We start from the raw sequence: 26,825 nt of genomic DNA, 5'->3' as shown, positions 1-26,825 counted from the left end.
TGGCTTGAGAGAAGGAAGGAGGCTCGGTAAATCCAACCTGGCAGTCCCAGGAGGGGGCCCGCCGCAGCGCGGCGCGGTCCAGTCCGCAGTCCGCAGACCCCGGGCGCTTGCTGCTCTCTGGCGGCCGGAGCCGGGAGCCCGGTAACATAGGAATCGCGCCTTCTACGCTCCGCGCGCCCAAGGGCACCAGCGAGTGACCGAAAGGCGGAGAAAGGGCGGGAGGCAGAGGGACGAAGCAGAGAAGAAAGGAGGAAGGGGCTCGGGAGAGGCACGGGAGAGAGCGCCAAGCTGACCGCGAGGGTAGACGGCGGGCGTGGGCACCTGCGGCGAGGCGGGGGTGGCTGCCGCGGGGCCGGAGCCGGCGCCAGCGCCGCGGCCTCTCCGGACCCCAGATCGTCCGCTCGTCCGGCGAGCACAGGCACAGCCGCTTCTGCCCGCGCGCGCGGCGCCCCCTCCCTCGGCGCGGGCCGCCCCCTCCTCCTTCGAGCGCTGCCCCTCCTCCGTCCCGCCCCCGCGCCCAGAGGAGAGCGCCGCAGCGGCTGTGCCTGCACCGCCCGGCCCGAGCCGCCGCTTTGCCCGCTCGCCAGGGCACGCTCAGAGAGCGCGCATCGCCGGCGCCGGCTCTCCGGTCCCACTCCGCGGCGGGCCGGCTCGGCTCCGCTCGCCAGCAGCCGCGCTCCGCGTCACAGGAACTTGGGCAGGACCCCGACGGGACCGGCACGCGGGGCTGCAACCGGAGCTCTGCGGCTATGCCTGGTGCCCCCCTCCCTGCCAGTCGCTCGTCCTGTGCCCGAGCCCGGGCCCCGACGGCCACGCGTTGAGATGACTTTCCGAGATCTCCTGAGCGTCAGTTTCGAGGGACCCCGCCCGGAGAGCAGCGCCGGGGGCTCCAGCGCGGGCGGCGGCGGGGGCGGCGCGGGCGGCTCGGCCGCCTCGGAGGGCCCGGCGGTGGGCAGCGTGCCGGGGTCCGCGGGCGGCGGCGGCGGCGGCGTGGTGGGCGCGGGCGGCGGCGAGGACAACCGGACCTCCTCCGGGGAGCCTGGGGGCGCGGGCGCGGGTGGCGAGGTGAACGGCACGGCGGCCGTCGGGGGGCTGGTGGTGAGCGCGCAGGGCGTGGGCGTTGGCGTCTTTCTGGCCGCCTTCATTCTCACCGCGGTGGCGGGCAACCTGCTCGTCATTCTTTCTGTGGCCTGCAATCGCCACCTGCAGACGGTCACTAACTATTTCATTGTGAACCTCGCCGTGGCTGACCTGCTGCTGAGCGCCACGGTGCTGCCCTTCTCGGCCACCATGGAAGTTCTGGGCTTCTGGGCCTTTGGCCGGGCCTTCTGTGACGTGTGGGCCGCCGTGGACGTGCTGTGCTGCACGGCCTCCATCCTCAGCCTCTGCACCATCTCGGTGGACCGGTACGTGGGCGTGCGCCACTCGCTCAAGTACCCCGCCATCATGACCGAGCGCAAGGCAGCTGCCATCCTGGCTCTGCTCTGGGCCGTAGCCCTCGTGGTGTCTGTGGGGCCGCTGCTGGGCTGGAAGGAGCCAGTGCCCCCTGACGAGCGCTTCTGCGGCATCACGGAGGAGGTGGGCTACGCTGTCTTTTCCTCCGTGTGCTCCTTCTACCTGCCCATGGCTGTCATCATCGTCATGTATTGCCGCGTGTACGTGGTGGCACGAAGCACCACACGCAGCCTTGAGGCGGGAGTTAAGCGAGAGCGAGGCAAGGCCTCCGAGGTGGTGCTGCGCATTCACTGTCGCGGCGCCAGCACCGGCCCAGACGGGGCGCACGGCACGCGCAGTGCCAAGGGCCACACTTTACGCAGCTCCCTGTCCGTGCGGCTACTCAAGTTCTCCCGTGAGAAGAAGGCGGCCAAGACACTGGCCATCGTCGTGGGTGTCTTTGTGCTCTGCTGGTTCCCATTTTTCTTCGTCCTGCCTCTCGGTGAGTAACCCCTCTGCCACCAGCCCCTCCCTTCCTCCATGAGTTTGTGGCAGTGCCTTCCTGGCACATAGACTTGGATGGCCCTCCCAGGTGAAGGGTGACTCTCCACCTGAACATGGGAGATTGGCTTAGTAACTCCCAGTTCTCAGGCGGGTGCATGCCGCTTTGTGGAGGACCAACGAAGATCATTTTAGGCCTGCAGGGTTTGACAGGCTTCTAACTTTTGTGCTCTTACCCCTCTTCCTTGCCTTTACAAGCCTGGCTTGTAAACCCCTCTAAATATAAAAGGTCTGTGGAAATCTGTGCAGGCATCTGCTCATAGTAGATGGTCAGCAGTGTAGGGTGGTCATCTATATGTCTCACGCCCTACCCCAGCCCAGATATAAATGTCACTCCTCGAAAGGTGGGTGCACAAAGTGGGCCTATGGATTCATTCATGGGCGGCAAGCGCTGGCCAGTCAACATGTACGTAACAGGCACCAGAAACCACCTACCTTCTCCCTCAGTCATTCAGTTTGGAAGCTGGCCCCACTGAGAGACCCTCCCCAGCTGGTATCTGTGAATGCCCTGGGCTCTCACTTCTGAAATCTCCTCTTGGAGGTGGAGGGCTGTGTGAGGGTGAGAAGGAAAGGGACAGAGGCAAATGATCAAGTGGAAAGTTAATATTGTTCATCGTCATTTCTTAAATTTCCTGAACCCTTTAGCTCTTCAGGAGAGTTTGCCTATTTCTTTCACAAGCATCCCTGCAGAACCAAGAGGTGGGCAACTGTTCTCAGGGGCTTCTTCCCACCCCTTCAGCCCCTTCTGGGAGCTGGGTCAACACAGGGAGGGGAAGGGGAGCAGCACCTCTGGGGCCACATTTTCCCTGAGTCATTTTGCTCATGGCTGCGAGCTCAGCTGGCCCAAGCCCGGCCTCCGCTGCCTTTTCCAGGCCTCACTCCTTCCACACTCTGTGGCTGAGTCAGGAAAGGGACAATGGCCTCCCTCCTGCTCCCCTGCAGGTCCTCTCCACACAGCAGCCAGAGTGAACTTTATACATTATAAATTAGAGTGTCGCTTTCTCCTAAAGCCCTCAATGCTTTCACACTGCCCTGAGAACAAAATCCAAACTCTCCACCGTGGCCCGTAAGAGGTGACCTTCAGACTTATTATTGTCCAAATCAAAACAAGACATTATGAATATTTTCTCTGGGGCCACAGGCACAGACCAGGGCAGTGTGGGCAGACCTGGATGTGTGGGTCCCCTCCTGTGACAGGGCCTGAGTGATGGGCCACCTCCCCTCTGGCCCCAGGGCTTTGTCGCCCTGCCTCTTGCTCACTGCATGCTTGGTTCGTACGATCCTCCTCCAGTTCCTCCCCCATGCCCAGTTCATACCCTCGCACTTGCTCTCCCCTCTGTCTGGCCTGCCCACCCCAATCCCCTCCTAGCTAACTCCCATTCTTTAGGTCTGGGTTTATATGTCTCTTCCTCAGAGAGGCCTTCCTGGATGCCTCAGTCTCAGGGTGTTCTCTATATTTTCTTCCTTGGGGCTCAAGGCTTTCTTCCTTTACTAGCTTCTCAGCTGTGATCCCATCTGTGTGTTCCTTCCCCCACTAGCCAGAAGCTCTGCAAGGGCAGGACTGTGTTGTCACCGAATCCATAGCACCCAGCATGGTGCCTTGCATGTGAGGAGCAATACAGCCCAGCAGCAGGGACCGCAGGCACTGGGTGAACCCTTCAGCCTGGGTTCAAATCCCAGCTCTGCCCCCTTTCTAGCTGTGTAACCTCCAGCCAGTTCCTGAGACTCTCTGTGCCTATTTCCTTATCTATAAAATAGGGATGGTGGTGATGGTAATAATGCCCACTGTGGGGGTGTTGGGAGACTTCAGTGAGTTTGTATGTGTGAATATTACTATGGCACATAGTGAGTGCAATGTAAGCTATTGCTTTTGTAGCAGGTGCTGAATACAAGGTAAGGAATGACTAAATTACTGACTTGAAAGTCATCCAACCAGAGGCTGCTGTTGGGGGAGAAGGAGGAACTGACACCAAGCCTCATAGCTGGGGAGGGCAGTAAACAGGCAGGCAGGAGAAAGTCAGCATGCCCCTGCTTTAGAAACCCACCCACCCAGGATTTGGAACCTCTTCTCCCAGCTGCTATGCCCCACCAACCAACCCCTGCTCTGGCTTTGCCCAGCTATGCCCTGTCCCAGGTGCCCTCTTCCCCCTCACTGTCCCCCACTCTTGGTTCACACTGGCTCCCTGCAGGGAATAATCATGGTATGTAGAGAATACAATCTTCCTTTATGGTCTTTTAGCTTCTTTTAAAGTTTTTAGTTACAACAGACAACAGTGGCTGCCACAGGGGAGTAGGGCCAGGGGACTGGTGAAACAGGTGAAGGGGATAAAGAGGTACAAAATCCCAATTATAAAATAAATTCGTCATGGGGATGAAAGCACAGCATAGTCAACAATATTGTAATATCTTTCTACAGAGACAGATGGTAACTACCTCATCACAGTGAGCATTTAATAATGTATATAACTGTCAGATCCCTACATTGTACACCTGAAATCAATATAATATTGTATATCAACTATATTTCAATTAACATTTTAATTACAGCATAATGCATAGATAAGGAGAAAATAATATAACAAGTGCTCATGTACCCATAATCACCCATACTGAACAGATGTTAACATTTTGCCATATGTGCCCCAGATCCCTTACTCTCTCTGTTCAGAGAACTAGAGTGCAGCCACAAGTAAGCATCCACTCCTGTCCCTTTCCTTTGCCCTTCTTTTGTTCTCTCCCTGTCCAGAGGTAAATCTGGAGGTTATCGCTCCTGTTCACATGTTCATACTCTTACTACAAACATCTATATCCATATAACACATCGTATTGTCTTGGATGTGTTTAAGGTTTATAGAAATGACACCATGGGCTATCATTCTTCAGTTTGCTTTTTGCACCCAAGGCATGTCACTGAGATTTCTCCAGGCTGGTTCATGTTAACAGCAGAACGGTGTTCCACTTGAGAACATCCTGTGGTGTGTTGATGCAGTCCTCTGCTGAGTGTTAGGTTTTTCTAATTTGTCACTGTTAACAATCAACACTGCAAAAAGCTACTGTGTTTTGAGGTCCTAATCAAATGCCCTCCTCTTCCAAGAAGTCATCCCTAAATTTCCATGACCTTTGCCCCTTGTTGGCACACTGCTCTTTCTCAATCCCTTCATCTCTGCTTCTCCTCACACCTGGTGGGGACCCCACAGTGTCCTTTCTCCTCCTGCCTACTGCTCTGTGCTGTGCCCAGCCTTCTGAGCCCTGGAACAGAGCCCAGGACTGCTGGTGGAGCTGAATTGAGTGGAACCTGACAATAATGAGCAAAAAGGACAGAGCCAAGCAGGGAAACAGACTATTCCGATCTGTCATGATCTGGCTACCCCCACACACAAAGCTGATGGAAGCAGTAGCCCCAGCTATGGCAGTGACACAGCCAGTGAGCATCCCCAACAGCCCAGGGGGCATTGAGAGGCTTAGGAAAGGAACCCAGGGCCTCAGAAGGACATTGGCACAGTGGGCCATGGACTGCCACCTGAAATGCTGTGGGTTAGGCCAGAGCAGTGGCAGAGAGAGACACAGATGGGGGTGTCCTGAAATTTGGGGCTCTGGGGAGCCCAAATGTCAGACACTTAAAATCCTGAGGAGCCTGGAAAGGGATCTCCCACTGACCTGTCCCTCTGAGGGGCAATTGCAGGGTGTGTGACAGGTAGGCAGAGGCTGAGCTCAGTGAACATGAGATCATGCATCCAACCCTGTGATTTGGGGCAGCAAGGCCAGGGACAACAGTGCCCGCTCCACCAGAGCACCCAGGGAGCTGCATGTGCACATGAGAAGCATCACCTGCCACATGAGAGGTTGCCCACCTGCCTGGCGTTCTGCACTGATGCCCAGCTGAGTGAGCTGTCTGCTCCATGCAAATAACTACACAAGCTGGTTGGCCCAGGATAGTCCTGGCTCTGCCCGTTGACAGGCATGATTACTATAGTATTGCTCCCCTTTCATTCTCAAAGGTGTTCCAGTCTGGATGACAGAGTACGTGGTCACCAATCCTTGGGGCCTTTGGAGGAGGGGCTCTTGGCAGATAGTACCTTGGCAGGAGGGCCCTGTGACAGATGGTACCCCCTGCCCTCACACTAGCAAGCTGGTGCAGAACTGGTTGCCTTGGGAAATCACAGGGCATTGCATACAGGTCCCTCCTTACAGGAATCTTTTAGCCCAATGTCTAGAGGAGCCCAAACTTATAGGGTGCATATGGGGAATGGCAGCAGGTAGAACCTGCTGCCTGCAGACTTCCAAGGAGGATCCCCAGGAAAGGGGGCATGGGCAGTTGGAAATGCACCTAATTAAAGCCTTTGCCCTGGGGCACTTAGAGCAAGACTACCCTCTCCTGAAGAGGTCTGAGCCAGCCTTTTGGTATAGAAATTCAAGCCCCTCTCTGTGGGAGCAGAGGGACTGGGGAAACTCTGTCCTGGGCAGGCATCCACCTGCAGAGGTGCTCTGCCCTCTCCCATACACTCCTTGATCTCTCATGGTGCCAGCTCCTCACTGTTTCTGGCATTGGCCTGCCAGCAAGTGCTCCAAGCCATGCCCAGAGGTGGACCTGTCCACTGGGACTTACACCACACACACCCCTGTGATAGCCCCACTCCCTGTCATTCCTAGTGACCCCAGCCCCCTCTCTTAGGCAGATCACCAAGCCTCACTGGCCTCTGAGTCAGTCTCCATCACGCAAAGCAGTCTCAGAGGCTGAGTCCACGGGCCTCTCCCCAAATACACCTCAAGGTGTACCAGCCATCCAGAGGCACCGATATTGGAAGTCCAGGACAGTGCAGCCCCTGGGAACCATACCTGGACTTCGCTCCCATACTGTCCGTCTAGACCTGTGCTATTGCTGCCTCCTGGACCACGCCCAGGTTTAGTTAAGTACTTCTTCATGCTCCCCTTCATGCTTCTATCACAGTGCACTGTAACTGTCAGTATTTTTACACATACCATAAAGTGTGAGGGCAGAGGAAACTGTGCATATGTAGGCATGGAGGAGTGGAGGTGTTTGTGGGGTACCCTGTGGTGTGGATGAGCTAGAATGTAGAGCCTATGAGGAGAGGGGTCACAAGACGAGGTGAGATGCCATGAGCAGGAGAATAGGTAAATAAATAATAGTGTTTTCATTGCCTGGACTACATACTGCCATGAAAAATAACAAACTTGATGCTCGTGGCAGCCTGGATGAATTTCACAGACACAACACTGGACAAAATAAACCAGATCTAAAAGCAGCTATATGATTGTGTATATATGAAATTCAAAAACAGGCAAAACTAATCAGGGATGATACAAACCAAGATAGTGGTTACCTGTGTGTGACAGTGCTTGCCTGTGTGAAATTGACTGGGAAAGTGCACCAAGAAACCTTCTGAAGGGCTGGCAATGTTCCATATCTTCATTTGGGTAATGGTTACACTGGTGTATGCATATGTAATATCATCAAGCCATGCTCTTAAGATGTATGCACTTTATAAACCTGACTTTCAGTATCTTATGCCTTAATTACAAAGAGAGAGAGAGCAAGAGGAGGCAGGAGAGAGAGTGGCTTGAGTCATGCTGAGGAATTGGTGTCCAGACTGGGAAGCAGCCGGCTGTGGACGGTAAATTCCACATATGCATCTGAGAGCACTGGCCAAGAGAACCATCACCATGGCCCTCTGAGGTCTGCCCAGGTCTTCCTGGGGTCACTAGGAATGACGGGGTGGGGCTGTCTGTGGGTATTTGCCATCAGGCCAAGGCCAGAAGCAGTGGGGAGCTGGTGCCATGAGAATGAAACCAGATTGTTGTCCCATGGAGTAGCCCACAGTCTGGAGTTTGCATCCCATAGTGCCATTTAATGTGTCCCTCTGTTTTGTGTATGTCCTATAAACTGGCTCAATCTGATTCAAGTTCAGTATTTGGGGCAAGAATTCTTCTCTCTTGGGATGTTATGATTGATCAGGGATTCAGGTGTGGTCAGCCTGATCCACCCATTATAAAGTGTCCCTTCAGCCTTTCATCGGCTAGTTTTAGCAGCCATTGATGATGCCCTGGATCCATATATCATGGGGCTGAAAGTGGTGATCACCGAATCTTCTCATTCCTTCTACGTTTATTTGCTGGAAGTCAAAAAAATTCACTACTGGCTGTTTGGTTACTTGAAGTGGAGTCTAAGGTGGAAAAACAGCACAGCTGTGCAATGTGCCCCTTTATCGGGAGAGTCAGTTCCCTAGCATTCTTTTCAAAGGTGACCAATGAGGTTTTTTTAGTATGACACTGATTTTTAAATCTGCCATGTTAACAGACATCACTGTTTTGGGGTTGGCCAATGGGCACCCTTGCAAGTTGATTCCTGAGATCTTTGGCATAACCTAGAGAGACTTGAGCACTTCCTTACTTACTTTCTGATCCGATAAGATATTTCAGACTTGTACTTTCTTTTGCCCTGGACCTGGAAGCTGCCATTTCTCTAAAGAGCCCTGGTCTCTTTTAGTAGAAAATGATCTTTTAAAGACCACAATCTGACCTTTCAGCTATTCACTGATACTGAGTTGGTCAATGATTCAGTGGACAGAGGTAGAAAATAGATTGTTTTGGTAAAAGAAAAATATACATCACTGATGGGAGTGGACTTCTATCTTTGGCCACAGAACCCTCCTCCTCTCAGGGTCTTGTCCTCTGCCCAAGTCTTGCTAACATGTTCGGACCAAATATCTGATGAACTCTTGATCACTCTGCCTGATTCATTAAAGACCTGGGTATTGGGGTCACATACTTTCTCCCCCTCTCTCATCCCTAACTCTGGTCATCAGTCTGACTCCAGTGTACTGAGGCAGACCCATAATGACACCTAGGCCTAGAGACTACCATGACTACCCACTCCTCCCTTCCTCCCAGGGCCACACCCCAGCCTGAGTGCCCACCTTGGTCTACCTCCCCACAAATCTGCAGTTAATCTCTGCCACCTGAGCCCATCTGCACTTTGGGTCCCGTTACACCTGCTCACTGAGCCAGCCTTAAGCAGACCTTCACCTCCCTGCCCCTCACCTTGTCCTCTGGTCAACTGGGCCTCCCTTCCCTGGCCTGCTAGTCCCATATGACACTTCACTCTCTCTTGCCATCTTTAACTCCCTCACGTCCCCTACCTCTGTGAGCCCCAAACCCTGAATCAGGCCATTCCTCCCTGTGGTTCACAGTGGTGTGCTAGTGAATGTTAAACAATGGGCTCTGGAGTCAGGGCTATTTGTAGCATCTGCCCATCTCCATGGTGTAAATATCCCCACTGTGGTCAATTTCAAGCTACCAAAGAGATACCAACTGGCTTGCAAAATTCCTGAAAATGTAACGACCAGTTCTCATGAGCCAGTGCAAACCAGTGTCCAGCTGCGCACTTTTCACAGTCAAGCCTCCTCAGGCGAGGAGGACCAAGGGTGTCCTCAGAGGTCTCTCAGGTTCCTGTCAGCTCTGAGTCGCCCTCACGCCTTTCCTTCCTGAGGATCATACTCCATCAGTTGCTTCCTGGCCTTTCCTGTCTTCCCCCTCTCTGCTGCCCACCACAGCATGCAGATGTGTCCACAGCTACTCTTGAAAATGACTATCTTGGCCATGGGACCACTTCGTCCTCAACCCCTCCCCTGCTTCTTACTGTAATCTTGCCTCCTTCTCACCTAATTACAAGAATCTCCCTAGCTCCTTCCTTCTTTTAAAACTATCCTGATATTAATGTTAATCTTAAATGTCACAGTGGGATTGGAATGTATGTGCCCTGGTTCCAGAGTCCTTGTTACCTCTTGCCTGGGTCAGAGCTCAGGCTGGGGCCAGACAGAAGGGCCAGTCAGCAGCCGTGTTTCAAGCTTTAAATCTCACCCAACCTGTCAGCCCCTGCACACATCCTCCAGGCTCATTCCATGCTCCCTTGCACCCTGCATCCTGGCCGTGGTGAGGTCCTGAGCATTGACAAGAGACACAACTACTTCCTCCCACAGAGTCCAGAGCCCTTGAGCCCACCCCTCAAGGGAAAGTCTCAGAGGTCCTGGGCTACCCCAGCCGCGTGTGAGCTGTGCTCCACTCCGCTTCATGAGCAATATGCCCACCAAAAAGGTCTCCTGCAAATGTGAGAGGGTTTACCAGCCCTCGCGTTGGGGATGGTAACCCAGGAGAACAGTGTCCTGGGCCCCTGAGAGCTGGCATTGAGGCCTGGTAGGTATTGCCAGGCAACTCCATGCTGGGACAGGGTGACCACTGCCTGGGACCTTCTCTCCTGGGGCATGAGTGCTGATCTGCTCAGACCATGAGCCACTGCCAGTGTGGCTCTGGAGCACAGAGGCCCATGCTCAGAACAGGGCCACTTGGCAGGGACTTCAGCCTCCGGTGCTAGAGCTTGTGGCCTCTGTAGGGCCATAGATCAACAACTAAGTGAGCTAAGAAGTGACAAAGAAGAGCAGAGAGAAGGCAAAAAGAGAGAGAGGGGGAAGGGGAGGAAGGAGTTGAAGGGAAATGGAGTAGGAGTCGGACAGGTCTATGACACACCTCCCAGCCTTGGGCCCCACCAGGCAGCCTCTGTGGCTCTAGGAGCTGCCCCCGCTCCCACCCCACAGCTGCAGTAGAGTGTGCAGGGCCAGACCAGTAGTTCTCTGCCAGCCCCACAGGGCTCAAGGATCCTGAGGCAAATGTGGGGCACAGAAGAATTTCTGACTTGTTCCTGGTCCATCTTGAGCCAGAGGACCTGCCAGCTAACCATGGAAACTGGCAAAGCGATTTGGCATGGCACAGCAGGCCCCACAGCACCCTCAGATTGCCCCTCCATGTCCTCACAATCCATCTGAGACCTGAGCCCCATCCAGACCACCTCGTCCTGACAGCCTTCCATGATTGTTTCCACTTTAAAATAGCCTTCTCTTGCCACTCTCCCTTCCCCTTCTCTGCCCCAGGAATGCTAACTTCTTGCTTGTTCTCCAATCTTTCAGGTACACTGCTGCCTCAGGGCCCCTGCACATGTCCTTTCCTTTGTCTGGAATTCTCTCTCCTTAGATGCTTGGCTCACTCCCCCACAGGGTCTTCAGGTGCCAGTTCAAGTGCGCCTTATTAGAGAGGCTTGTCTGCCCCTTTAGAATATAGCAAAAAGATGCTGGCTGGTGGCAGAAGTCCTGGCCTCTCTTGAAGAAGGAGCTGTGGAGCTCCAGAGTCAGAGCCACTGAGTGAGCAGCTGAGAGAACTGGGGGAGACGAGTCTAGGGCTGGGAAGCCCTTATCTCCTAGCCATACTGGTGAGAAGAGACCTGAACAGCTAGGAGAACATGCTGTTTTTGATCTGCTTCTATCCCGCTGGCCAGAGAGAAGGGCTGCCTGTGGGTGGAACGTCACTATGGCAGAGGGGTGGGGGTGGGGAGGCCAGGGTGCAGCCTGATATTTCGTGGTTGGCTGCAAGTTGTGAACAAGGCTGGCTGTGAATTCTGACGTGCTGCCAAGAACAAGTTCCCTTCTGGTGATGCCAAAAGGGTGCTGTTAATCACACAGTCCGCCCCTTGGCTTCAGAGCTTTTACTCCTCAGTGAGCCTTGGCCAGATTGGTCCCCTTCAGCCTTAAGCAGTGTCTCCTGGGCCTGGGCATTGCTGCTCCTAAGGAGGGGGACTGGCCTGTGATAACCTCATGGGCTGCCAGCTTCCCCAGGAGTGTGGGCGCCATGCTGGCCCCCCTCTGGACATTAGCTTGGACTCCTGACATGTGCACCCCAGCAGAGGGACTGGGGAAGGCAGGTGGGGCAAGCTCAGGGGAGACTCGCATGAGAGAACAAGCAGAGAAGAGTGTCAAGAGCCAAGCTTGCGGTCACCTCCTCCCTGCGTCCTTCCCTCCTCACCTCACAGGTGGCTAAATGCATGTGCTCCAGCCCCTGCTCTGGGTCAGGCACTTGCGTTAGAGGCCAGAATGAAAAGAACAATTAATGCCATCCCTGCCTTCAAGAGACCTAGAGTCCAGGAAACAGAGCAGTAACAAATGTTATGAAAATGCAGGCTTGCATAAAGGGCACCTAACCCAGGCTTAGTCAGAGAGGACACCTGACCCGAGGCTGGAGGGGTGGGTGGAGGCAAACAGAAGGCACCTTCCAGCATGAGGAGCCCTTGTGGGAAGACCTGCTTGTGGCTTCATGTGGCCGAATTTGCCGGGTCCAAAAAAGATGTGAATAAAACATAAGAAAGTTCAGGTTTATTTCTTGGAGCCACTGGAAGCCATTAACAGTTTTCAGAGGAGAAGGGGAGAAAACAGTTTTTTAGAAAAAGCCTACAGCAGCTGTGTGCATAGCGAGGCCAGGAGACCATTTGGGGCTGTCACAGCTAAGTAAACGAAAAGAGATGCCAGGCCAAGCAATGACTTCCAGAACAAGGTGAAGGGAGAGACCCCACTAGAGAGAAAATGGGATGCACTGGACATGTAGGGTAGAGCAGAGGGACTCATCCAGCAAACTGAGCAAGCGTTGAGCACCTGTTGTGAGTTTGCTATGTGCACGCTGTCCGGCAATGGCAGTGCAGCACCCTGCAGACAGGTGCCAGCTGTCCCAGGGACTTCTGCAGGAACAGAGATGCAACTCAAACAGTACGGGAGGAGGTGATGAGTGCAGGGAGAGGAATAGAGCCAGGTCTGGGGGATGGGGAGCATGGGGGCTGCGGGGCATGGCAATCTTAAATGGGAAGTCACGGAAAACTGGCAGAGGGGAGGGCATGAGCCATGTGCCTCTCTGAGGGAAGAAGATTCTGGGGAGATGCAAGTGCAAAGGCCCGAGGCAGAAGTGTGTCTGGCATGTCCAAGAAGCAACAGGAGGGCTACCTCCACCAGAACTGGGGGTAGTAGGAGGAGAGGAGGCCAGAGGGGATGGCGGGGCAGGGAAAGGGCATGTTGAGCTGTGTGGGTCATGGGCTTTTACCATGAGGGGAAAGGGCAGCTCCTGGAGGGTTTTGAGCCTGAGGGACATGATCTGTTCATATTTCTAAAGACTCATTCTAGCTGCCAGGTTGAGGACAGATTGAAGGGTGCAAGGGTGCTAGCAAGAGACAGTGGGGGGGCTGCCGAACCCCTCCAGGGTAGAACTGATGATGTCTTGCACAGGGTGGGAGGGTGGGGGGAGGAGGGCAGTAGTTGAGTTCTAACCTCATCTCCTTCATCTTTTACCTTCAATCCTTCCATTCTTCCTGCTGCAAACATGCCAGAGCCACCTCAGAGCCTTTGCACTTGCTATTCCCTCTGCCTGGAATGCTTTTCACCCAAATGCCCATATGCCTCAATCCTCTTTACTCAAATGTCACATTCTCAGCAGGCTTTCCCTGGCCACCTTATCCAGAATTTATACCACCACCCTAGACACACACACACACTCACACTCTCTCTCACACTCATCCCTCTCATCTTCCTTCCTTGCTTTATTATTTTTCCTTAGCATCTTTTATTATTTGATACACTTGCATTTTCCTTGTTTATCCTATATACTGCCAGTCTTGCTCAGTGAAATGTAAGCTTCATGGTGGCAGAATATTTTTGAGACGCTAGTAGACATCCAAGTGGGCATGTCTGGGAGGCAGATGGATCTGCATCTAGAATTTGGGAGAGCAGTCTGAGCCAGAGGTAGAATTGTGGGTGTCATCAACCTACAGTCAGTATTTTAAACCATAAGCCTGGATATGTCAGGAGAATGCAAGAAAAGAGAGGACAAGAATCCTCTTAGAAAGGCAACCTTACATTTAGCAATGGGGACAGGAGGAAGAAGCTGCAAAGGAAATTGACACAGTAGAAAATCCAAGAGAGTGGTGTCCTGGAAGCCACAGGTGAGGTGAGAGCTGTGTCCACAGGTTGAGGGCCTGGGTGGGGTGGGACTGCAGGCAAAGCAGTGGAGTGCAAAGCAGGTGTGGAAGAGGAGGCAGCAGATATGGAAAGGGTGGAGAGAAAGAAGTTGTAGCCAGAGAACCAGCAGAGAGGGCACACCTGTGGCAGAGGCATGCTCATAGGGGACTACTGATGCGTGGAGAGCTCCACAACACAGGAAGGGACCCTAACTCTGGGTGGGAGGAGAGACTCCTTGGTTAACCAGGGAGGTAGAGTGGTGAGCAAGGTTTGAGCAAGTGCCTAACTTCTTTGCCTTCCGTTTTCTCTGTGAAACAGGAACTGATATCAGCTGCCCTGGATAAGGTGAAGGGGTGGGCAAGCTCAGGCTTGTAAAGAAGAGTAAAGGCTCCAAGGAACTGGTGCAGGTGCTGGGGAGAGCAGGCTGCTGGAAACCCCGGACACAGAGTTGAGGTCAGAGACCCCTAGTGTGCTCAGGGAGTGGGTGACTCCCTCCAGAGTTGGGATCCAGCTGGATAAGTGCCATCCAATCCCAGAGGATGTGGACATGCAAGAATGGAGAAGAAAACAGCTGAGGCAAGAATGAGTGGGAGCCTCAGCTCAGCAGACATGGTAGAAGTCCAAGGGGCTGGCAGAAAGTCAAAGTACAGAGAAGAAAGCAAGAGGACAGGAAGTAGCAGTCAGCAGTGGAAGCGGGTTTTAGGTGAAGAAATGAAATGCTTAGGCTTATGTTTCAAAAGGATCCCCTCAGCTGCCGTGTGGACCAGGGCAGGGGGCAGAGGAGGGGCCCCCTGAGAAGGGCACTTATTGCAGGCAGATGATGATGGGAGCTGGGAGCCAGGGATAATGGGAGAGGGGTGCAAAGTAAGGGGATTATGGAACCAATAGGCATAGGTGATGGATGGGATGCAGGGTATGATAGAAAGAGAGGGGCCAGAATGTGTTGCACACCTACAATGTGCTAAACATGGTCTTAAGGAGATAGACTGGAAACCCATAGTTACCTGCACTGTCTTGGTACCTAGAAGTGAGCCAGTTCAAAGCAGGCTTCTGCACAGGTTGGCTGAGCATAAACTAGAACATTGTTTACAACAGTAAGGCCCCAGCCATACTATAACATGCCATGCCGCCCACCAATCTGAATAAAAGCCATGCCGATAAGAATGCCCTTTGCTGGCTTGGGGCTCACAGCTGAAAGCATAGTCCACTGATTTGTCATCCCAGGCTAAATATAAGAGAATGGTGGCCTGAGTCAGAAAGTTATTTTCAGCACCCTGTCTTACTTTGCAGTCAGTCCTTGAGGGATTCTGGTCAGAGGGCCACCTTCCTAGAAGCTGAGGTCAACCCTGGTGGCCCTCACATTCCAGGGGTGACCACCCAACTCTTCTCCCAGGAGAAATCACCTCCTTAACACCCCCTGACTGATACCCAGCCTCTCCCAGACCACCAGGTCTCAGCTTCTGTTTCTGGCTACTCTCTAGAGCTGAGAATTGAGTCTGCTCCCAGGGCTGAGGTCTCCTCTTTCGAAAGCCAGAGAAAGAGGGAGAGGGGGAGTGAATAGACACCAGACTTTATTAAGTGATTGATATGTCCTGTGTCCAGAAATTTATGAGTCTTCACAAAATCCCTTCCAGAGAAATATTGTTGTATTTCTCAGAAAAGGAATATAAGACTGGGATGGCCAAATAACTTGCTCAGGGATGCATGACCACGGTTTGAAAGACCGGTGACCCTCCTCTTCCACCACAGTGTCTCCGAGCACCAGGAATTCTCTATGTGGCAGGAGGTGCTATGAAAGAGCCCCCAGGTCAGAGAGGAGTAGATGGTGCCTCTGCCCCATCAGTGGGGACACTACTCTTCTTTCTTTCGGGGGAAGCGGGAGAGAGAGCAGGCTCCATGATTTGTCAAACACCTACCCCTGGCCTGCTCAGCCTCTGGGGCACCTGCAGATTCTGCCCAGGATAGGACCCTCCTGCCCTCTACCCTCTGTCCCTGTTGCTGCAGAGGATGAGTGAGGAGGAGAGAGTGGTTTCTGCTTCCTGGATCACACCTTTGCATTTTGTCAAGTGCCTTTTGGAGATATGATTCTTTGAGGTCAGTAGTGGGGATACCAGGAGAGAGGATCTTCCAGGCACAGCTCAGACCCCCGTACCCCCATCCCCTCCCACCTGGCACTCTGCTCCCTCAAAGCCATTGCAGAGGCCTTCCCAGGGGATCACTTCCAATGGGACAGCCCCACTGACCTGTGTTCTGGCAGCCATGGGCATTGCGTTTAATGAGACTTCATTCTAGGCCCTCTCTCTCTCCTGCTTAAAATACCCATGGCTCCCAACTACCCACAAAATAAAAGCTGGAATTCCCAGCATTTAAGGCCCTTCACCAGCTGTCCCACATGCAGTTTTCTGAACATATTCCACAGAACATTCCCAGGTCCCAAACTTATCATTCTCCTGCCCCCCAGCCCCTTCCACTTCTAACACCCACTGCCTCTCCTCATCCTACCTGGCTCCTATCCATCCTCTGAGAACCCCTGGAGGCTCCCCACCCCACATGCTGAGCACTACCATCACCCCACCTGCATTCTCATGATATTTTATGCACATTGCTACCAAGAGAGCAGGGCCATGTTTGATGTGAACCCAACACAGGGCCTGGCATGGGGCAAGTCTTGGCCAACATTTAATTTAAGGGTTCTTACCTTTTTTGTGCTAGACTACTCAGGCATCTGGTGAAGCCTTTGAGCTCTTCTGAGAGTCATGCTTTCAAATGCAGAAAATACAAAAGATTGCAAGTGAAACCAATTTCATTGAAAACCTTGTAAAAATATTCTTAAGTGAAATATGTGATTTAGTAACAAATGATTCTAGGTTAGGACATTGAATAACAAGATCTAGCTGTGCGTTCTAATGACTGTCATTTCCAAGTAGTGAGGAGCTTAGACAATATTTTTAAACATCTGCAACAGCTGAACGTGATAGGAAAGTATCTTGGGGAATTGCTAACATTAAGTTAAACCACTTGAAACTGCCAATATTGCACCCAGTTTGGAGCTACAAAAACGGCAATTTCACGTGGTTGTGTCTCATCTACCTCGGTTTATTGCCTACATTCATCGAGGGAAATGCTCAATTTCAGAGAGACATAAGTGAAACTGAAGATTATTTTTCCTCATCCACAAGCTCAAGCTCATTCTTCAAGTTCTTTCAGGGATCCCTTGGGGAGAGAGACCTTGAGAGCCCCGGTTGGTGGCTCATCCGGGTTCGGGGAGGGTGGGGAGGGCGGACCCTTTTCGACCAGGGGCTACCTGCGCGTCCCTCTCCCGGAGCATCTGACCAGCGTGGCTCTTTGCTCCCTGCAGGCTCCCTGTTCCCGCAGCTGAAGCCCTCCGAGAGCGTTTTCAAGGTTATCTTCTGGCTGGGCTACTTCAACAGCTGCGTGAACCCGCTCATCTACCCGTGCTCCAGCCGCGAGTTCAAGCGCGCCTTCCTCCGCCTCCTGCGCTGCCAGTGCCGCCGGCGCCGCCGTCGGCGCCCCCTCTGGCGCGTCTACGGCCACCACTGGCGGGCCTCGCCCGGCGGCCTGCGCCCCGACTGCGCCTCCGGCCGGGACGCTGCGCCCCCCGGGGCCCCACTGGCCCTCACCGCGCCCTCGGCCCCCGGCTCCCCCGGCAAGCCCGAGGGGCAGGGTCCGGTCGCCGGCCGTCGAAAGCCTCCCTGCGCCTTCCGCGAGTGGAGGCTGCTCGGGCCGTTGCGGAGACCCACCACCCAGCTGCGTGCCAAGGTCTCCAGCCTGTCGCACAAGATCCGCCCCGGGAGCGCGCAACGCGCAGAGGCCTCGTGCAACCTACGCGCCGAGGTGGAAGCGGTGTCCCTAGGCGTCCCGCACGAAGTGGCGGAGGGCGCCACCTGCCAGGCCTACGAATTGGCCGACTATGGCAACCTCCGGGAGACTGATATTTAAGGACCCCTGCGCCGGGCTGGGGAGTGTGCTGGGGAGGGGCGTGGGAGGGAGGCCGGGTTTGTCCAGGAGGCCAGGTGGATCTGGAGCCCAGACGCTGATGGAGCGGCCGCTCTGTGGTGTCCCTGAGAAACTATGACGGGAGTAGAGCCCTTGAAGGGTGAGAAGTTGTGGGCTCCCTCCTGGACACAAATGCCAGGAGCGCCTTTCAAAGGGAGGGACTGCGGGCTCCATGGGGCCATTTGCTCCCAGTCCCTGCGTAAGAAACACTGCCCCATCCATGTCCTGATTCCTGGGTAGACAGCCCCAAGTATGGCCAGGCAGGCCTGCCCTCCTCTTGGGGAGAAAAGGACACAGAGGCCCTACCCGGCTGCCCCCAGTGCCTCCCCTAGGGAAAAAGTCAGTGGGTCCGGGGCTCCTCAATGGACACCATTTCTCCTTACTGCCGCCTGAAGGAATGGGTGGACCTGCCACTGCCACCCACAGCTTTGGCAGCAGATTGGATAACCATCCTAGAAGCCTGTTGTATTTGCAGTGGGCCCACTCTCCCTGCCCAGGCTCCTCCATGCACACCCCCTTGCCTGGCCCATCCCCCTGTTCTGTGCCCCCAGGGGCCTTACTGTTTACACTCTGTACATAGCTCCTCATGCCTGTGCCCATGACTTCTGGCTGGGATCCGGAGCCCTCAAATGGGGAGAGCTTTATTTGTCATTTTGAGACATATTTATTGGTAAGAGTACTTCTATTTTGTCCAACTGTGTAAACTGTCCCTCTTTAGCTTATAACCCATAAAGAACCTTTTTTTTTTCTAAAATCCTTCAAGTACTAAAGGCCCACAACAGGACAGATTGGTTCTGCACTCACCTTCCTGGTTTCAACTCAACTGTCTCTCTAACTGATGGCTGCTGTCCTTTAGGACTTTAAGCATGACTAAAGGACGCAAGGGTTTTGTGGGCTTTTAAGTTTCACATGATTAGTCTTAGGAATCAAACAGTAATCAGAAGCACACATTTTTGCTTTTTCAGTCCCTCTAGATGTATCTGTGATGCTCTGAGGGCCTCAGTGAGGGAGGTGACCATCAGTTAAATGGGTGAAACATTACATGAAGAAATACCAAGCCCAAGTAGACAGGTGTACATGGTGAAGGAAGGGACACCTACCTGGGAACCATGCTCGTTAGCTTTGAGTAAAATATTCAGCACATGTCACATTGCCAAGACATGGTGCATGGTTCAGTCTTCAGCTAGATGTCAATCACTTACATCCAGCCAGCACAGGAGTGATGACTGTGGCCCAGCAGACCCTTGGAAGGAGAGCTGATTAGATAATATCCTGGGGTGTCTGGAGTAGGATATTCTGAAACTGGAAGAGCCAGCTGCTGGGGTCAACTGAACCAGTATTTGGAGTCAAAAGTTTCCATCCTGTCCTGGGGAGGTAGTCTGCATGAAAGGTCACAATTTCAGACCTGCTCACCCCAATTTTAAAAGGTAAAAAGGCAGTCAAAATTGGGGTTCAGGAGAAGACTTTTCACACTGAGGGTCCACAGCAGGTCCTGGACTTTTGGGCCTGGCATCCCATCTGTGGCATAGGAAGGGCAGTTGAAGACAGGTGCTTGGAGCATGTTGCACATCCCAAAGAGGGTCCTACTTTGCCACACATCAGCCATCCTAAAAACTGGGGACACTGGAGGACAGCCCTTGCCATCTTCTCACAGAGCTAGAGGCCATCTCTGTCAAATGCGGCCAGCATGGGACAGCCCCCAGCATCAGAGGGTCACACACTGGTCTCCCGGACAGGGGTTCAACAGCAGTGGAGGGTCTCTGAGCAGGATGGATGTGGCTTGCCACGTTTCAGGGCAGTTGGTCCCGCAGGAGGTCAACAGTGGGGGCAAGGGAGCAGGGTGTGGAGGGAGCCTTCATCGGGAGGACTTTAGGAGTCCTTCCCTGCTCTGGATAACCCAGTAGGCATGGAAGCAAGCCTCAGCCCCCATCTTCTGGGCACAGGGTTCCTCTGCACACAGCTGGCTCCTCTTGTACTGCCACACCAAGTACGAAGCCTTCAGGAGATGGGAAAGGGCAGCAGAGCCCTCAAAGAGGCTGTGCTACAGCCGGGACATCCAGGAGTATGGTTCTAGTCATCCATAGCACTGAGCTACTGACCTTGGCCTCAGGACGTGCCAAAGGGTCACAGAGTGGCCAAGAGGAAGGGAGGGAATAGCAACAGCCCTCTGGAGGAGGGAGCCTCTTACAAATGGTTTGGGGCCATCTGCAAGAAGTACAGTCACTGCACTATTTCCTGGGTCCTCAGCTGCTGCAGCCCAAGCCTGGCCCACACATCTGATTAAAGAGACCTTTATACGCACCTGAAGCGCATATTTAAAAATGGAGCTGTTGTCTGCAGAGGCCCCAGTGCAATGTCAAGGTAACAGGGAGAGAGAAAGACTCAGCACCCATCAAAATGAGAGTAGGACTTTGCACAGTCCTCAAGGGATCGGGTGTGGCCTGAGGGAGTTTGTGAGTGGGAAAGAGATGGTCCTATAAGATGTGCCAGAGACAGAGCAAGCCTCCAAGGACACTGGCATTTGCCCAAGCCTCCCTGCCCCCCACCTTAGAAAGCCTCTTTCCTGCTTCCCACCCAAGGCCCCAGCCCAGTCTGTCTGCCCTCCCTCTTGAGCTGGGCTCTGGCCACCCATCTTGCCTTGCTTCCCACACTCTTTCAGGGACCTCTGTCCCCACTATCCCCCAGAGCTGCTTTTGCAAGTCACCTGGGACCTTTCATTTCCCCCATCTCCTCCCCTGTCTCTGCTGCACTCCTTACTGGTGGCCACCCCTGCATGCTGGAAATGTTCCTCTCCCTGCCCAAGCCACGCCCCTGGGATCTCTGCTGCTCCCCTGACCACACTTTTTCTGCCTCCTGCGCAGGCGCCTCTCTCTGCCCTTAAATGTCCCCGTGTTCTCATTTTCTTTTTCTCAAGTGTCCACACCATCTCATCCTTTCCAAATCATTGCACTGACCACTTGTACAAAACTGGCTTGCAAGGGTCTGTCTCTCATTCCAGCCGTGTGCCTTCACCCTCCCTGTGGATGACCCCCAGCCCACCTGCCTCCTGCAAAGCTGTCACCTCCACGCCATGTGGGCATGACAAGGCCACAGGTGCTGAGGCTGCAGGCTCCCAGAGGCCCTGCCCCTGCCCACCCTCTTCCCTCTCCATCATCTTCCCAAGGTCTCTTTCCCGGATGCCCTGCTCAGAACTAAGCCCTGAGCGTCACCCAGCCCCCTAGGAAGCTTGCTTGCACCAAGGCCATCCTGGCTTAGAGTCCACTGTTGAGCCCATACCTGCATCCATCACAGTGAAGTGGACTCTCTGTCCCCAGAGCTGCTCAAAGCCAGTGTGAGTGTTTATTAAATCCTGGATCGATGGAGTTGGCCCACCAACCCTTCCTGGGACACTGTCCCATTGCTCACCTGGTGACTGGCTCAACATCACATCTTTGCGAGGCCCCCACACCCACTGGTCCCACCAGTTCTCACGGGACTAGAACCTGTATTGTCCCCCACCCATAGAGGCAGCGGTGCCCTGAACATGTGCTCCATGGACCCTCCAGCCCACCCACCCCTCCCACTTGGAGCCCCACTCCCTAAAGACCTTTCCCCTGACCCCCTACCACAAGCCATAGTCCCTCTTGCTCCAGGCGCTGACAGGTCCTGGGGAAAGGTTTGGGACCTCAGTCACCCTCTCCTCAGTGACCTGTCATAGCTCCGACTCCCCAGTGCCCCCCTGACCCTGTTTCTATTCCCATCCTGTTACACCCCCAGGGGGTTTCATGTTCACCGTCTACTTGGAAAGAATCTCCTTTTTTTCTCCGTCTTGTGGCTCCAGTGAAGCACAAAACCAGATGCTTGTAAAGGCTAAACCGGTCCTGCAGCCTCTGCTCGGAATAGCTCTCTGGAGAGTCCGGGGGACCCAGGTGGTGGGGCCTTTGGGAAGGGGGCCGGGCTGGGCTGGCATTTCTTCCCTTCCCACCCAGCCCTTGGCAGGAGCAGAGCAACAAAGAGAATGCTGAACAGGTCCCTGGCCCACATTCTCAAAACTGCTCTGGGGGAGAATGAAGCAAGAATTACAGGGTGCATTTGGAATCAAGAAAAAATCCCAGGAACTGCGGCCATGACGGTCGAGCTTTCAGAGCCAGGAGCCAGAGGGAGGGATGCACTGCAGGCAGCTGCTCAGACCTCACTGGTGACATCTGTGGGTGTACCTTCCAGGGACTTGCCATCCATGTGCCCCCCCCCCCACCAATGCTGCTTACATCTGCCTCTTTTTGTCCTGCCAGAAACCAAAGAAGGAATCCTGGTTCCCATTGCTGGGAGAGACCCAGATTGGTCCCATTCATCTTTTGAGCCATGTCACAGAGGTCATTGGTCACTGGTGAGCCTATGGATTGGTTAGTTTGGGGACAAGTCTGAACAGCTGGACAAGCAGATGGGCATGGCATGGATCATGTGATACAAAACACAGCTGTCTGGGTACCCATGCCTGTGGGTGGAGTAATTCTCCTAGAAGGGGAAGGGGCAATTCAGATAATGACAGACATCTCAAGCACACTGATGGGTTAAGAACGCAGCTGCAAGTAATAAGGAAGCTGATCAATAGCTGCCTAACCAGGGCACAGTAATTTTTCACATCATAAGTTGCAAGGTAGATGGTTGCTGGCATTGTTTGTCACAGGCCCAATCTATCTTTGGTTCCTATATTTTTGTTTGTTGACGTTTGCCCTCTTGGTTGCCTCATCATGATCAATGGCTCCATAATTCACATTCTTATTCAAGGAAGAGACAAAAGACGAAAGGTCTGGGCTGTAGCATGTGACTCCTTTTACTGAGCTAATGAAAGCTTGTGCAGAACCACCTCTCCTCCACACGCCTTCCCTTAGGGACCAGGACCACCTTGCAAGGGAGACTGGTAAAATACAAAACAGGATGGAGTGATTGACTGGGAGCAGAGGTCTGCAGAGTGGGCTGCATCCAGCCCTCCACCTTTTTGTACAGCCCACGAACTCAGATTGGGGCAGGGGGGAGTCAAAAGAAAAATTTTAACAGACTTCATGATGGAAAAATTTTAAGAAAGCTCCTTCTTGGTTTGCACTGCCTAAGTTTACTAGCTTGCCCTTTACAGAAAGTTTGCTGACCCTTGCTTTAGGGCAATGTGGTTCGTTGGGCACATTGGGCACATTGCTGACCTGAACAAAATCAGGATGCTGGCAGCCTGAAGGAGCAGAGAATGGATATGGGGCAGGTAGCTCGCAGTGTCTGCTACCTATGCCAAGCAACACATTTCAAGCCTGCATCCAGTTATCTAACCTGCAACAGCATAAGGTAAGGGTTTCTTTCCGCTCTCCAGGAACCTGACACAAAAAAGTTTTCTAGAAGCCCTAGACATCCTTGTAGACTGACCAAATGTGCAGGATTTTGAAAGAGACCTGTGAAAAGGAAAAGGGGATGCCAGAAAATATCTGGGTGGCTGTGTCCCGAAAGGCTCCATGGGGTATTTTGCTCAACGAACTTGCCCCCAGCCAAGGTGCTAGTCCTCAGTATTAACAGGTCAAGAAAATGAGACTAGTCAGTGCTCCAGTTCCTGTCTCAGATATGCTGACACAGCTTAACATACTAGGATGTAAATTTCATAAGCCCAAAGCCAATGTGCTAATTTTTAGTGGGAAATACAGCTTAACTATTATGCAAGCCAATGTCCTCAGGATGACAAATGATAGGAAGCCAAACTGTAGTCTGAAAGCCCATTAGTGAGTTCAGAGGCAGAGCCAGGAAGTACATAGGAGGAGTTTATTTAGTTCACAAGGCATGGGGCCTGGTTCCTAGTTCAGAGCTTTACCTCACTGTGTGTCCTGCCTCTGTTTCCATGGCACATCCTTCTCCACCCTCCCATCTACATGACTCAGCCTTTGTCCTACCCTGTGCCTTTAAGTTCACTTTACTTGTCTCTAATCCCATCCATCCTGGGTCCATTTCAGAGTGGAACCCTCAGAAGAACCGTAATGTCCAAGCCCTTTAGGACACTTCTTATGGTCTCCCTAGTGGGCAAGCCTACCAGTGTCAGATGCCTGGTCTCCTGCAGATTAGGCAAGCAGTTGGCGTTCCTCCAACTCAGGTGTGAACTGTACCTGCCCAAGTGGGTTGTCTTCTGACACCTTTCAATCACCCAGAACCCTCCAGCCAATAACAAATGGCCAGGTGATGGTCACTGAACAATGCAGGCTTTGATAATATTCACTGAGCACCTACTATCTGCCCAGTAGGTGGGGATACTTCCATGTACAAGAGAAAAAAAGCTCCACCTCCATGGTCCTCGTTTTGGGAGAGACAGGAGTGATAGGTAATCAACAACATAAACAAAATATAAGTAGATGGTGATAAGCAAAAAAAAAAAGTAGAGAAAGAGAATAGGAAGTACTGGGGATGGGGAGATTGTACTTTTAGACAGAGTATCCAGGGAAGTTCTTTGGTAGAAGGTGATGTGCGAGAAAATATGTGTGAAGATTGTAAGGGAGTAAATTGTATAGATCTCTGGGGAAAAGCATTCCAGGCAGAGGGAACAGCAGGTGCAAAACACCTGCCTTAGGAAAGGACCTGGTGTGTTCAAAGATTAGCTAATGCATACTCCAGGGAACTGAATCCTTTGGCCCATTCTGCCAGGCTTCTTTGCTGGGCCTGAGTCACCTGTGTGCCCTGGATGGCTTCCAGTCAATGGGCCCATTGCTCACTGTATAACTTGTGCCTAGAAATACCCTTCTTGGGCTGGGTGACTCCCCCAAAGAGAGGTGTATCAGTTAACTGTTGCCATGATAATGCTGCAAAACAAGCCACCCTTAAGTTCCCAGCTTATAAGAGCAAGCATTTGTTTATCTTGCTTATGTGTCTGTCTGCAGGTCCTAGATTTGCTGACAGTTTCCATGGGCTCAGATCTTTTCCCCTCTTCTCCATATTCTCCTTGAAAAATCAGCTATCGGTGGAATGTTCCTCTCATAACAAATGGCAAGTACAAAACTGTGAAAATATGTTTAAAGCTTCTGCTCATATCATATCATGCCTGTTCACATTCCAGTTGGCCAAAACAATTTCAGCTGGCGAGGCCCAAGGTCAATGGGGCAAGAAAATATACTCTGCTTTCAGAAGGAAAGTGACTGAATATTTGCTGAATAATCTTCCAATCTGTCACAGGGAGCTGGGTTGGGGCTTCAACATATGAATTTGGGGAGAACACAACTCAGTCCATAACAATCTCTTTAGTGGGAGGAGATGCAAGGCCAAGTGGCAAAGCATGTGGTCACAGGAAGGAGCAAAGAGCTGAGGTCACTTTTGCCATCACCTACCACAAATGGCAGCACCAATCTGGCTCTTGCCCAGAGCTAGAACAAGCATGGGTCCCCACTAGACCACCAACTCCTAAGGCCTGGAACAAGGACCCCACCTCACCAAGCCCTAGGTTTCCTCCTTTGTCACTGGGGCCCAGCTCACACTCTTTTGTGAGAAGCAGATAAGATCCTGTTGTACATGTGCTTTGAAGAGTAGAAAGAGCTACAGGGAGAGACTGTGGTTTTCTAACCTAAATAGGGACATCACTCAGGCCTAAAGGCAAGTGGCAAATATTTCCAAACCTGGTCAATGTAAATACAGTGAAAAAGAACACATTGGAAAGAAAAAGGGGATATAAATAAAGTCACAAGAGAGAATACCGTAAACAATTTTAGACCAGTAAGTATTTAAACCAACATCAAAAGGTCAATTTTCTAAGAAAGTATAAACTGCCAAAATTGCATCTTCCCCACAAAACTGGAAAATCTTAACAGAACGCTAACCATAAAAGAAATTAAAACAATAGTCAGAGATCCCCTTCCAAGAAAAAGAGCAGTAAGTCCAGCCAGCTTTACAAGTAAATTCTTCAAATCTTCAGGAAACAGATACTTAACCATTTATACATACTTTCTCTACATATAGTAAACAGATGTAAAGCTACCCAAATTATTTTAAAAGCCCAAGGGCAGGGAGTGAGAAAAGCCCTAGAAATCCAATAGAAAAAAAAATCTTGGGTAACTTGTAGATTCAAAAGCCTAAATAAATATTTGGACATCCAGCAATATATTAAAATAATAATATATCATGACCAGTATGGTGGATGGTATTATCATCAAAACATTTGCTTTGTCAAAGTGCCCCAACCTGCTGGGCACTTTTGTGCAGGAGAATTATATGTCTATTCACTGACATCAAGCACAGCAATGACTTGCTTCGACCAGTGGAATGTGATTAGAAGTAACATATGCCATTTCTGCACAGAAACATTAAGATGTTCCAGTATATCTCTCTTTTGCAACTACCATGAGATGCTCCACCAGCGAGGGTCCTAGAATTAAGAAGACATGAAATCAATCTTCAGTGTTCATGTGACATGAGCAAGAAATCAACCTCTCTTGTCACTTGCCAATATTGGGGGATTGACTGTTACCAGAACAGAATGTAGCCTAAGCTGACTGTCCTAATACAAGGAAATACAAGGAAAACATTAGAAATGTTATCACTGTAATTAACACATTAACAGATAAAAGAAGAAAAACCCAGTGATAATCTCAATAGATGCAGAAAAGCATTTTGATAAAATTCCATATTCATTTGTAATAAAACGCTTACAAATTAGATACAGAAGGGAATTTCTTTATCCGGTTAAAAGGTATCCACCAGAAACCTAGGGCAAATAGCATGCTTATTAGAAACTTTAGAAGCATTCCAATTAAAGTCAGGAACAAGGCTATGGTCTCCATGTCACTCATTTAGTCAACAGTGTATTTTATGCAGTAACTATATTTAATGCAGTAAGAAAGAGGGGAAAAAATGACTGGTATATTGACAGTAAAGAAATATGACTATCAAACTTTGCAGGATCTCTAATGAGTAATATTGCGATAACCAGCCAAAATGAAAAATAAGCATAGACCTGAACTCCTGCCTCATACTACAAGTCCA

At 52.0% G+C, this 26,825-nt stretch overlaps 1 protein-coding gene across 1 annotated transcript; it reads left to right on the top strand.

Moving 5' to 3' along the window:
• On the top strand, positions 1-26,825 carry ADRA1D (adrenoceptor alpha 1D). The gene is made up of 2 exons (XM_037017604.2): positions 1-1,936; positions 17,194-26,825. The coding sequence occupies exons 1-2, from the start codon at positions 823-825 to the stop codon at positions 17,793-17,795; spliced, it is 1,716 nt and encodes a 571-aa protein (XP_036873499.2). The 5' UTR covers positions 1-822; the 3' UTR covers positions 17,796-26,825.

The sequence above is a fragment of the Manis javanica genome, chromosome 5, assembly GCF_040802235.1.
Source record: "Manis javanica isolate MJ-LG chromosome 5, MJ_LKY, whole genome shotgun sequence".
NCBI lineage: Eukaryota > Metazoa > Chordata > Mammalia > Pholidota > Manidae > Manis > Manis javanica.
Note: the sequence above shows the minus strand (reverse complement) of the source record. Positions and strands in the feature narration are given on the sequence as shown.

What these genes read in the sequence shown, in the direction of transcription:
- ADRA1D (XM_037017604.2), top strand. Translation starts at nt 823, where the DNA reads ATGACTTTCCGAGATCTCCTGAGCGTCAGTTTCGAGGGACCCCGCCCG. An exon ending in TTTCTTCGTCCTGCCTCTCG is followed by an intron (nt 1,937 to 17,193) that starts GTGAGTAACCCC and finishes TGCTCCCTGCAG; the next exon opens with GCTCCCTGTTCCCGCAGCTG.